This window comes from Crocodylus siamensis, chromosome 5, assembly GCF_052110815.1.
Source record: "Crocodylus siamensis isolate JL-2025a chromosome 5, ASM5211081v1, whole genome shotgun sequence".
Taxonomy (NCBI): domain Eukaryota; kingdom Metazoa; phylum Chordata; order Crocodylia; family Crocodylidae; genus Crocodylus; species Crocodylus siamensis.
This window is the reverse complement of record NC_143399.1, coordinates 107154433-107168608: the sequence shown is the minus strand read 5'-3', so window position 1 is coordinate 107168608 and position 14176 is coordinate 107154433. Positions and strand designations below refer to the sequence as shown.

General features: G+C 40.1%; 1 protein-coding gene across 2 annotated transcripts in view; it reads left to right on the top strand.

Moving 5' to 3' along the window:
• Window positions 1-14176, top strand: part of CDH9 (cadherin 9) — a 132531-nt gene that overhangs the window by 61516 nt on the left and 56839 nt on the right. For both annotated transcript variants that reach the window (XM_090049947.1, XM_090049946.1), the window contains exon 3: window positions 9057-9351. In XM_090049947.1, coding sequence (XP_089906073.1) covers window positions 9057-9351 — 295 coding nt within the window. The remainder of the gene's footprint in view (window positions 1-9056; window positions 9352-14176) is intronic.

The following is a 14176-nucleotide window of genomic DNA, read 5'->3' as shown; positions in this document are numbered from 1 at the left end:
CCCCCCTCAGAAATGTCAACTTCATTTTTTCCTCATTATAATAAAGGTAGTATATTAAAAAAAAGTTCTTACATATTAATATTCTGGAAACAAAGGCAACAACTACAATGAATTCTGGGTTGACTGTTATGGGCCATATAGTAATCAAGGCTTATCTGAAATAGGTGTTAGAAAGCGGTCAAGTCTGATCAATATAAGTAATGAATAATATGAACCCAGCTGTTATACTTTTGCTGCTCAAATTATTATTGAAAATGACAGTATCCCTGCTACAAGCTGGTACTGACTGATGTCAGTCTTCATCTGGAATTCTTTTGGAAGCAATAATCTTTCATTACCATGGCATATGAGTTTTCCATGGTGTTAGATCAAATAGCAAAAAAAAAAAAAATCTGATTTGAAGTATATAGTCCTCTCATTTAAATGGAAAAGAAACAATGAAAAATAATTATTAGTCTTTTATCTGCAGAGTGTATACAATTATACAAAATCAGCTTAGTCCTCACCATCAGCATCATCACAGATGTCTTTGTGTCTGACATTCCTCAAGAAAAAGTCATGTTGAGAATAAATTTATATAGCCACAGAGGCGAGCTACAGAAAATGATATGCATTTATAAGAATAATAATATTAATAAGAAATGGATAGTATGCTTACAATGCATTGTCTGAGCTATATTTTTATTCAGGCATGTTTCAAAAAACTTGTGTGCTGAACATTGAATGAATTGGTAATGGCATTTGGTATCAGGGGTGATCACTATCTACTTTGCAATTTGATATATTACTTAATTTTTCTGTTGTTGAAGTATTCAAAATATTTCAAAGCTCCCCTCAGGATTGGAAGATAGTCACAAAGATTCTAGAAATGACAGTTTATGACATTCAAAGTTAGACAGCTGGCAAGCACGTTGTTAGTCCTCATGGTGCTTTTGATTACTGAAAACATGGAAAAATGAAAAAAGCAGCATGTAGAAAAAAGCAAATCTAAATATTCCTATAGGGATGAACTTCAGTTGATGGTAAATATTATAGATGAATATTTAATCAAGCATTACTTAAAACTGAAAAAATGATCACTCTCCCTATCTGAACACATTACAAGCCCTTTTATTTTCCCCCTCTGTACACATACCCACACACATACACAGAAAACAGAATTTGTAAAAAGATGCTATAGATACACATATGCATATGTATATATGTATGTGTGTATAGCATCTTTTTACAAATTCAGTTTCAGTGTGTGTGCACGTATGTGTATATATATATCGATATATAGATAGATAGAGATATACACATACGCGCACACACACATATATATGAACATGCACGTACACACCACACACAGGCAGATCCATCTCCTATTGACTTCACAAACAGAAGATCTGAGCAAATTAAATATTGCATTTACTTGACTATAAGACTGGGTTGCCCCCCCCTTCCCTCCCTACAACATTAGCATGGGAGAACAAGCTCTCATTGTCTTACATTTGCATACATGGAAACTTAATCAAATGCATTGCTTGTCATTAAACTGCTGCCAAAATCAGAATGTGCTCAGTAATGGAAACCAACTAGGAAGTTGATTAAATGCAGCCATCACTGAGTGTGACTATATAATACATGGGAACTTTCCAAAAGGGTAGGTTAGTGCAGCCCATCTGAACAAGATGCATGGTAAGGCACATTGTGCACAGTTCCTCTCAACACTGAATCTTTTTCAAGTACTATTAAGCTTCTACACTAAATACCATTTTGACTTCCTTTTTACTTTGAGCAGCACCTTTCTTTCCTATTTCCAATAAATCCTATTCCTTTACTAGCCTTAAATGTCTGGCAAAGATCACCAAGTGGGACCCCAAACAGTTCACCCAAAATCCTTCTGCCACCTCATCTCTCACTCTGTCACATAGGATTAGTGTGACCCCACTGTCTATGACATGGAGCTAGATGAAGTTGCCCAGTGCCACCTCTGCATAGATTTTTTAGAGGATTCAGGAATCATGACACCCAATTCCAGTTATAATTGAGGGGGAGGGGGGAATTAGCACATGGATCCTTTGTGTGGGGGATCTGGAGTACACATAGTGAGCAGTGCATAGCTGTGGAGTTGCCAAGGCTTGGAATGCTGTTGACTCTTCTGCAGCCCAGTCCAATCTTGAGTTTTTTGGCTATGGACTAATATCATGCATAGTTTGTACTATATATAAGTAGCTACAGAAGTGCTTTTTAAAAGTGTGTTTATGGAGTATCTGTCCTAAAACTTGCAGCAGTTAAAAAACCCCATCAATTCTGGGTGTACTAAATAACTACAGGCATAATTATTTCAAAGTCAGTATTTTCAGGTTTGCCCCTCATTTCCATTAGTTCAGGGAGAGCAGGGTCTGACAGTAAGAGAGGGGAGGGAGCCACAGGTGGAAGGTATATGGTACCATTGAGAATGATAAAAATCATAAGAATGATAATGGTATCACTGCTATATTTCATGAAGATAATATTTTATTCAAAAAAGAAAACTGGATAACTGCTAAACAAAAAATGGCATAAGATCTTTTACCCAAACTAGTATCCTTCAAGTTTACTAGATATTATATAATGAATTTCTGAAGATCCTTGCAATTTTTACTGCAAATACAGAAAAAATAACAACATATCCTAGGAAGGAAGGATAAACTTTACATGGCGGTGTTACAGATATATTTCAAGTAGCAGTCTTGACATGGAAATACCATTGGGATGCAGAGCTCTCATTGCCTAGCTACCAATTCAAATTTTAGCTCCAAATCAGGAATGTTTGTTAATACTATCCATCAAATAGTGCTCAATAATATATTTCAAATGGACAGATGGTCTCAAAACAGTTCTTGCTGGGCTGTTGGAACTTTAGTTTCCAAGCCGGTAAAATATTTCATTAACATTAAATCAGCTTCAAAGAGGGGGGAAAAAATATCAGGTTGAGTTCCAGGGTTTTTGTTTGTTTGTTTGCTTTTAGATGGTTTTCATGCAAAATAACCCTAGTTTCATTCTGAGCCAAAAGCTTCAAAAAAATTCTTGAAAAAATGAAATGTTGCTATTACATTTTCTTTTTTCCCCCCATAGATTTATAGATTCTAGGGTTGGAAGGAACCTCAATGGGCCATCTAGTTTGACCCCCTGCCCCTGGCAGGCAAGAAAAGAGTCACCTTTTTGGTCACTACTATTTCTTCAAGGACTTTAGAATATCTATTAGATAAAGGATCCAGTTTACATATTACAAAGATTGATGGATAAAACATTGATTGGGTTAGCTGTCTCATCTCTCCAGCTTCATAGATATCATAGATTTCATAGACATTAGGGCTGGAAGGGACCTCGGGAGATCATCGAGTCCAGCCCCCTGCCCAAAGGGCAGGAAGTCAGCTGGGGTCATAGGATCCCAGCAAGATAAGCATCCAATTTACTCTTGAAGGTGTTCAATGTAGGTGCTTGAACCACCTCCGCTGGCAGACTGTTCCAGACCTTGAGGGCTCGGACACTAAAGAAATTCTTCTTTATGTCCAGCCTGAAATGGTCTTGCAGGAGTTTGTGACTGTTCGACCTCGTCATCCCTTGGGGTGCTCTGGTGAACAAACGTTCCCCCAGATCCTGGTGGTCACCCCTGATAAACTTATAGGTGGCCATCAGATCACCCCTGAGCCTACGTGTTTCCAGGATAAAGACTCCCATGGCTCTCAGCCTGTCATCGTAAGATCTGTTTTCCTGACCTCTGATCATGTGTGTGGCTCTCCTCTGGACTCTCTCAAGCTTCTCCACATCCTTTTTGAATTGTGGAGCCCAAAACTGGATGCAGTACTCCAGCTGCGGCCTCACCAAGGCCGAGTACAAGGGGAGAATGACGTCCCAGGATTTGCTTGAGAAGCATCTATGGATGCAAGCCAGTGTTTTGGTCGCTTTACTAGCCGCAGCATCGCATTGGAGCCTCATGTTCATCTTGTGGTCAATGATGACCCCCAAGTCTCTTTCTTCTATAGTGCTATCCAAAGTAGCACTTCTGAGCCTACAAGGATGCTGCAGGTTTTTTCTCCCAAGGTGGAGAACCTTGCATTTTTCGGTGTTAAACACCATCAGGTTCCCGTCCGCCCATTTGCTGAGCTTGTCCAGGTCAGCTTGGATCACCCGCCTATCTTCTGGTGTGGATGCTTTGCTCCAAAGTTTGGTGTCATCGGCGAACTTGGCCAGTCCACTCCTGACTCTAATGTCCACATCATTAATGCAGATGTTGAACAGTATGGGTCCCAGGACAGAGCCTTGAGGGACCCCACTGGTCACAGGGCACCACGATGAGTGACTGCCATCAATTACAACCCTCTGGGTCCGACCATGGAGCCAGTTTCCCTGACAGCAGATCGTGGTGGAGCCAAGGCCACAACTGGCCAGTTTGGCCAAGAGGTGATCATGGGATACCAGATCAAAGGCTTTTTTGAAGTCAAGATATATGACATCAATCTTTTCCCCCTTGTCCAAGTGATAGGTCACCTGGTCATAGAAGGAAACGAGATTGGTCAAACAAGACCTACCCGCAACAAACCTGTGCTGGCTTTCCCTTAGAATGTTAGCCTGGGCCAGTCCATCAAGGATGGCCTCCTTAATAAACTTTTCTAAAATCTTCCCCAGGATAGAAGTCAGGCTAATGGGCCTGTAGTTAGCCGGATCCACTCTCCTCCCTTTCTTAAAGATCAGCACCACATTGGCCTTTTTCCAGTCTTCGGGTATTACACCAGAGTGCCAGGAGTTTTCAAAGATCTGTGCCAGGGGCTGGGTTATGACTCTCACCAGCTCCTTGAGTACCCTGGGGTGCAGATTGTCAGGGCCGGCTGACTTGAAGGTATCCAGCTTCTCAAGATGTTCCTTCACGAGGTCAGCATTTATGGAGGGTAGGGGATCCCTATCACCTGGATCTCCCTGTCACATAGCAGGCATGGGCGTCCCATGGGACTGATGAAAGACTGATGCAAAGTACCTATTTAATAGGTTGGCTTTTTCCTGGGCGTCACTTGTCAGTTCACTAATTTTTTATTTGAAAATTATTTTACAAGTGGTAATCTATCTTTGAAATGAAATAAATGTATTTCAAGAAGAAAAGTGAATGAGAAAGAGTCTTATGGAAAGCATGAAGTCAAATCCAAAGCCCAGTGAAGTCAATAGGCACTTTTATATTGATTTTACAGGGAGTTGGATAGGGCCTAAGAAAATGGAGAGCTTTCTAGGGTAAGTAGTGGCATATGAAAGGATATGAAAATGAGAGAAGGGATTCTTTAATTCATACTCTACTCTGTAGTTTTATACATACTAATTTAAAATTACAGCCTTTCACTGAAGATGTAGGTAAAGAAAAAGGAGGGTATCAACTACAAGTTGTACTTTGTAATTAAAAGTGCTATGCATATCTGAACAGCTACTGTTATTAGTTTCATTTAAAACACTGAAAAGCTACAAGACAAGATAAGCATTGTTTTAACCTGAGTACTGTATTTACTCAAATACAAGAGGAATTCCTTCCCCTCTCTCCCCCACCTCCCACACTGAAACAGCACAGGGGAAACATCTCCTCATGTTATATTTGCATACAAGGAAACCTCAGTAAATTAGGATGAATGATTATCCCATTTTCCCTTGGACAGTCCCAGATTTTGGAGGTGGATCTCAGACACAGGCTGCAGATTAAAATAAGTGTTCTGCATGCTGGGTGTAGTATAGCAAGGAAAGGAAGCAGCATGATGCCCTGGGAAGGAGGCCAGGCAGACTGCCTGTTGGAGCATCCACCTCCACCTCCACCAATCCCTACAGCGAGCAGCTGATTTGGAAGGAAGGAAAGAAGGGAGAAGTGGGGGAGAGAGCAGGCAATGTGCCCATTGTGGTTAGTCCCGCTCAGCACTGACTCTTTTGCAGGTCATGGTGAACCTCTACACTGAATACATTTTGACTTCCTCTTCCCTGCCACAGTTGAGCTTCACCTTTCTTTCCCTTTTCCAATGAATCCTGTTCCTTCATCAGCCTTAAATGTCTGGAAAACATCACCATACCTGACCCCAAACAGTTCACTCAGAATCCTTCTCTCAGCCTGTCACATAGAATTGGTATGACTCTGCCCTCCAAGAGGTAAAGCCTTACCAGGTTGCCCTGGACCTCATTTGCATAAAAACATTTGGAGGATCCAAGACTCATGACAAGAACACCTGGTTCCATGACTGGGGGTTATAAGCACATGGCTCCTTTTTGGTGGGTATGTGAAATACACTCATCCAAGCAGTGCTGAGCTGTGGGGACACCTTGCCTAGAAACACTGTTGACTCTGCTGGGGTCCAGCCTAATCATGTGTCTTTTTGCTTTGGACTAATATCATGTATAGTGCATGCTATATTTAAGTAGGTACAAAACTACTGTTTAAAATGTGATTATAGAGTTACCTGCACTAAAACTTGCAGTAGTTTCAAAAAGGATAAAATGTATCAGTTCTGGAAGAACTAAGTTTCTGGGTACCTGTACCTGGGTACCTGTACTTTTATGCAAATTACTATAGATATGTTTATTTCAAGGTCAGTGTTTTCAAATTTGCTCCTCACTTTCATGTGCTCAGGGAGAGCAGGGTCTGGCAGTAAGGATGGGAGGAAGAAGCTGCACTGGGAAGAAGTTAGGGAAGAGCAGGGACCTGACCCTTAGTTAAATAGTCACAGCTGTAACAGTGGAATGGGGACAAATTCTAGCCAAATAATTTGATTCTATACTTGGAAAAGTATATCAAGTTTATAAATTTTCCATATATAGAATCTAATTCTTTGCGGGGGGGTGTTATATTCAGGGTTACCTTACATTTGAAAAAATACAATATCAGAGTGATTAAAAACAGTGTGCTTCTTAGGCACATGTTAAAAAGATGATAAAAATGCTTAAACTGGACCTAGTCTCTTCAAATGAAGGGTATATGCATATAAAACCTTCATATCTTTGGATTTCAGTTGAAACTTGTATATGTGGCCCTAAGCTGATTGATTCTGTCCAGCCACACTAAAGATTTCAAGGAGCTAATAAATTCTGTAAGCAACACTTAAAGCATTGTGGTAGATTAATAAAGAGTAAGTAATGTGGACACCGGGGTGGGCGCTGATTCAGCAGGGGTGCCAGAATGGTAGCCCTCAAGAAGCTGGCCCCAGTCTCAGCACATAAAGTGCAGAGAGCCACCCTATGGCAGAAGCAGATAGAAAGCTGACCCCAGCAGCAGTGGGCATCCAAGCTATACCTCACATCAGCAGCACCATAGTCAGGTTAGAAACCCCAGCACTTGTTCCCCTCCACCATCTCTGTTCAGAACAATACCATTCCCCTCCTCCCATCCCTGCTCAGGACATAAAAATTACAAGTTACACCTCTGTAGCATCTTAACATACCAATACATTATTTGTACTTGCTCCATATAAAATATGTATGACTCATGTGATATATTATAAAGAAGGAACACCAAACGTATATTAAGTATAATTTGCCTTGAGTCAATGGGTATGCTTATGTAATCATCTATCCTGTTTGTTTTATTTATATAAGATGCCCAGTCCTGTTGCAAACATGTCAATTATATGGTTATTAACACCTGGCACAATGGGTGAAAAGCTGGGCCTAATGATGAGATCTAAGCACACATGGGTAAGATGAAACATCTTTGGACCTAGTTATGAAATTGGGAAGATGAGAAAAGTATGCTTTTAAGAAAGTTTTTGTTTGGGTTTTTTTTTTTTACCAAATTCAACATAGTGATCTTTGTATCAATAAGTCCATCTTTAGGGTAAGATGCTGATATACCTCATTTTGGCATGCAAAGTCTCAGCTGTTCAAAGTGTTAAGAAGGGGGAGACAAGATGTAGAGACAGAAACTATGAGAGCAGAAGTGGAAGCATGAACCTAACACTGAGGGGAAAAAAAGATGAATTGCTGACACAAGATCATGACAAATAGCTTTGCTGGTTGTTATAATTATTTTTCCTGTTGCTGTTATGCCATGAAATAAGTCCAAATAATTTTTTTTCAGAAGACAAGAGATTGCTTCTGCCCAGTAAAAAGTGCCTCCAAGTTATCAAATCCCGGTTAGGTACCTGTAGGCTGTTACATAATTTGGGATGCTATGATAGTATTTGTGATGATTATGCACAGATATCCTTAAAAGGGAAAAAGTATGCCTACATAAACTGTGATAATAAGAGCAAGAGCCCAAAGGAAAGAAAAAATGACAAATAACTGTAAGTAAAACAAAGTTAATAGCTTGCTGCTGCTGTTTCTCTTGTCCACTTTTTCATAATTATATAGTATAACAAACAATACAGTAATCATTAACTCACAGGGATATATTTTTGTAAAGTTGTGAAGAGATATAGCCATGTCCCTTAAATTTAACAAAAGAAAGCTGATGAAATTCATGCAATTCTTTCAAAGCTTACCCCCTAGTGTTCTTGAAAATTGTTTCTGCTTTACTGGAGGAGATTGGGGGGAGTAAATCATTACTTGAAGTAGATGAACCTCAAGAAAAATTGGAAAAGAACTAGAAAACAAAGTTCTTAAGCTAGATCTTTACATATGCTTTTGGGAAACTTAGAAAGCTCTAGTCCTTAACACTCATCTCATTGCCTTTATAAAGCAACTGGTTCAATTCTACATACAAAGACTAATTTTATCTCACAAAAAGGAACTTAAGAGTTTTACACCTCTCATCTCAATAAGGAAACTTCTTTAGGTTTCTGGACAGGCTTTTGAAAGAAATATAATTTGTTATTATCATTTGGTTACTCTACATAGTATTGCATTATCTTTTATTTCGCCTGGTGTCCTTATACATTTGTTTACAGATATTTTGTGTGTGTGACTGAGTCTCAAAATCTGCAATTTTTTCAACAGTGAGACAGAAGATAACCACTGCTGACCCCAATTACAGTCAAGATTTGTACAGACTTATTCATATGTGCTCAGTGATTTGGTCTGTAATAACAATACATATATTTATAGAATTCTTCTTTTCTACCTCCCTGAAGCTACACACTGACCAAGATAAAGGAGATGGAAATTTAAAATACATATTAACAGGAGATGGGGCTGGCAGTCTATTCGTTATAGATGAAAATACAGGAGATATTCATGCTGCAAAGAAACTGGACCGGGAAGAAAAGTCCCTGTATGTGCTACGTGCCAAGGCTATTGACAGAAAGACTGGAAGACAAGTGGAGCCGGAATCTGAATTTATCATTAAAATCCACGATATCAATGACAATGAACCCAAATTTACAAAGGACATTTACACTGCCAGTGTTCCTGAAATGTCTGGAGTTGGTAGGTATAACTTATGCTTATGTAAAAGGGCCGGTGGGGGGCAGAGGGAGGTCCAATGGTAAAAATCACTCTTGATTATAAACAATGGTTACTGTTTGACATATTTAAATAACAATACCAATTTCTGTGAATATCTGTTTAATAACTCCTGTTGCAAGGAATGCATTACTACTGACCAATTACTATTTTTACTTATTTATTTCACTGTAACCCATACTATAATCCTTTTTCCACACCATGCATTACTATATAGCTGTTGTAATCCCATCACAGCCAAACAGGAATGTAGCATACACAGTGGTCTTATCTGTTAGCACCAGCCAGTTTTGCAACATCTGAGACTATCACTTTTATGTGCCCATTTGTATGGGCATGCCAAGAGTCCAATTCATTGGACATTTTTTTTGCAGCTATATAAACACAACTCCAAATAGTTAAGTAAACCAATCAATTATGTATTAATATAAGACTAGGTTCTTGTAAATAACTTTTGTTCAAATTCATATTCCCCTGCAAATTAAATTGGTATTTGTTTCTCTTTTTTCCTAAATGCCAAATGACAACCCTAAAATAAAAAGACTACACAGTACAGGAAAATATTATTCTAACTGTAATAAATACATTACAGTATTTACAATGACTGAAATGAAAAGTAAAAATGTAGACTGCTCTAGCAGTAGGGTGATAAATATAGTCTCAAGGAAAAAAAAATGTGAAATGTGAAGTTTTAGTTATTACCCACCAGTTTGCAACTATAAGCATTCATCAGAAATTTCCATAATGACCTAGAAGCCTTGCAGTTACTTAAAGAGAGAGGTTATTATCTGTGTTAATCTAAAGTCCAGCAGAGGGCAGGGCAGAGTGGCACCTTAAAGACTAACTCATTAAGAAGGGCATAAGTATTTGTAGGCAATAGCCTATTTCTTCAGAAGCTATGGATCAGAATTAGAGGTGCATCGAAACCATTGGTACAATATCATATTGGTACCAGTATAAAGGAAATTGTCTAGATTGGATACTGGCCCGATGGGGTCAATAATTCAGCCAATAAATGCCAATGCTCGGCATTTATTGGCCGAAGTCATGGGGGTGGGGAGGGAAGGAATGTAGGGGTGCAGATCAATGCTTCCCTCAGTGAGCAGGGGGCAAGGGCAGGTGCTGCCCAGCTGGAATGAAGGAGTGTAAGATGGAGCCGCGTCTTGGAGCTCCTGCTACTGCCTGCACTGCAGGAGGAGGGAATGGTGGCGGACGTGTGACCCCAAGCTTCATGGCACAGTGCAAGCTGCAGCTGTGAGGTGGAGCTAGCGCCTTCACTGAATGGGGCTCCTTTTGGTGGGGGCTGGGCTCAGAATGGGCTCAGGTGATGTTTGGAAGAGACTGCAGCTACACCTCGCCTCCACCCTAGTGCAGGGAAAAGTCATGGCTGTGCCAGGTGGTGGAACAGGTCTGAGAGTGGAATTGCAATGAAATTTGGGGTGGTTGCAGCCCCTCCCAGCATCACCAGAGATGCTCCAAGCCCAGACCCCATGAGAAGAGCTCCACACAGTGCTGGCTCCAGCTCCATCCTGCAGCTGCAGCCTGCCCCACACAGTGCAGATCTGTGGGCACATGCCTGTCCACCCTCCCAGGATGCAAGCAGTGGCAGGATCCACCCCCAACCCATGAGCTGCGGCTCCTTGCCATGCCCTCCCCCGACCTTAGCTGGGCAGCACCTGCCCCTGTCCCCTCCCTCACTGCAGAGGCTGTTGATCTACCGCCCAAACCCGTCATCCCCTCTCCCACAATGAACCAGCTGATGGCAGCTGTATTGGATATTGGACTGAAATCGCCCGATATGCCTCCTTAAATATTGGCTATTGGTATTAGCCCCCAAAATCTCTATTGGTGCACCCCTAATCAGAAAGCTATCAGGTCTTGAATGTGCTTCCTTGTTCTGCCTTATGTCATGTTCTTGAGTAGAGATAAAGCCTCTAACAGAGCTGGGGGGAGGACTAAAATTCTAAGAGGTATAACCAACCAATTTTCAAGGGTCACTTACCAAGATTAATTATAATTATTTTCAGTATCAGCATTGCTGAGATTAACAGTAATTTACTAATCAGAATTTGCAACCAATTGGCATTAATGCAAATTTCAGCAAACTCAGTGCAGCCCTTGGCAACAACAGTAGATGCTTAAAAAGCACTAGATCTAACTGTAAACATGACGAGGAAATTCCTGCAGTAGGAGATAAAGGGGTGTGGGGGGAGAGGAGAATATTTTTCTATGGAAAATGAAGAATGCTTTTTTTTTCCAATTATGGAATCTATTTTGATAAGACTGTAATGGGAAGGGGATTGATAACAAACGTCATTAAAATCAGTTCAGGCTTATTAGAGGGGTTACACAAATATAAGAAAACAGAATGAAGTACTTTCATTGCACAGTGTAGCCTGTGGGGATCATAGAAAGTTAGGGTGGGTGAACAATGGTACTGCTGCCCTGCTGCCAGATCCGTGGGGAGCCCCAGGGCTTGCATACTGCATCAGGTGCTTGAATCCAGAATACAGGGCCAGATAGGCTGGGGGAATTCTGGGCTTCTGAGGCCCAATTCCATTACATAAGAGGCAGGGGCAGGAGAAGAAGATGATCCCAGGCCCCAGTCTGGCCCATGGAACCATCCCCTGGCCCACATGATGTCTAGACACTAAGATGAAATTAACATAGAGTGGTTAATAGAGCTGTGAGGATGGCCTTGACAGAGCGAGCACTGGGGATTTTGCCAGAAAAATACTCAAGTAGTAGTTTCTATATTAAGGTAAAGTCAAACAAAATGCCTTAACTTCTCATTTAAAACTAAGTATGTTGATTCTTTGCTAATGTATTCTTTTTTGTAGACATTTGCATGAATGGGTGTTAACATATTCACTTGTACAAATTCAAAAGATTACACAAAGAGACCCTCTACATGTGTAGGTAAAGGCACAATAGAACCTAAGGCATAATCTACACAGTCATACTTCCTGCCATGCCACATGTGCATAGTAAGAAGCATGATTACAGGATACCATCATATCCAACTATGCCTTATTGCTGGTGCCTGATCCCAGACTGCCAGTCATAAGGCAAAGGCTATCCATGCAATTTGAAGCTGGATAAAAATTAGCTATAAAGTTATCACACATTTTTCAGCAATATCTTTATATTTGGATGCACCTGCTTATGGCAGCATAGGTAATTTGCAAGTTAGCCTAAACTAAATGTAGCCAATTGCACAGTTAACTAGGTAATTGTATAATTGTTTTAATGTATAGATGGGGCCAAAGTATGAGAGAGACTAATTGGCCACAAGTATAAGTCCACCTCATTAAAGAGCAACAATCCTAGTATAACTAACACATGTAATGAAATTAACATCTCATTTGTCAATACTGGGGAAACCCAGTTTCTTGCACAGAAGGCAAAATACTTCATTACTTTTCTTGTGGCCAAATGGCAGAAGTATATTAGTGGTCTGACAATTTATAGCCTTTGGAATCTATTCCTATAGACAGAAAAGCAGATGTCATGAATGAAAAGGACTGATGGGAGGAGAAGGAATGAGCTTCCTTAAAATGGGGTGCAACTTACAGGTGGGTATGTGATGATCATGAAACTCATTCTATGCCTGCTATCTTTAGTGTGAAGCTGATCTATCTATTGAAACATTAAGACAAAGTAAGTTGCTTTGGTTTAAGCCAATAAATACCAGATGGCTCACAAACCCAGAAGGGAACGGGATGGTGGGGAGGAACAGTAAGAGAAATATACGAGATATACCAGATATTCAATTACATCCATGCATGAAAACTGACTATACAATTAGTCAATGGAGCAAGGCCCATCAATATGGCTAGGTTCTTCCAGGGGAAAACTAAGTTAGAGTCACCAGTACTTTACTGTATTTAAGGGAGAATTACTTCTTTGCATTCAAAATAGATATGCAGAACAATTTTCTTGAACTAGCATTTCCATTGAAAAGTGGATGTTTCAATCAATTTATGGTCCTTACGCATATGTCTCACACTGAGTAGCTTATTTGGGTGGGACATTGATTGGTATCAGTAGATCAGGGAAAGTCATCCTGAAGACATATTTTGATTGGAGTGTATGCATGTTTGTAAGTCCTCTACGGTAGTTATCTTTGAAATGGTTCTAGTTCCAACTGGTGGGTGTAGAGAGAACAGGTGGGAATGGATTGATCTCAGGGCCTGTTACAAGGAAATTTGCTTAAGTTTGTTATTGGTTCCTGATTTTTACCATGACTCAAAATTCTGGAAGGAACAAATGCAACATAACCATCTCTATTGTCTGTTTTTGCTGTAATCTTACAATTATCACCATATTTTTATGTTCTTTTCAGGATCCACACTATGAAGAGTTAAAAAATATTGGCTAGTACAGATACCCATTTAGTTTACCCTATGGAATATCAGTACTTAATCTGAGAAATTATCTGGACACTGAAAATTCACATAAATTTTCAGAAAGTATTTTATCATTAAGGTGTTTTACTTGGCAACTTCACCATATAATACAGTGATTTCAAAACCTCCAGCTCCAGTACATCCACATTTGTATCATTAAGCATAACAAACTTTTTGGGACAGAAATAGTAATATTTGCTTGCTTCTAGGGTAATTGCTGCTTGGTGCTCTGCCATGGTTACATTAATGTGAGAAGCAAAGTTTACACAGGCTTTCAAGTAGGTGTGCACCGATAGAGATTTGTGGGGCCAATACCAATAGCTGATTTTTGAGGAGGCATATTGGCCAATACTGACCTGATGTACAATACAGCTGCATGC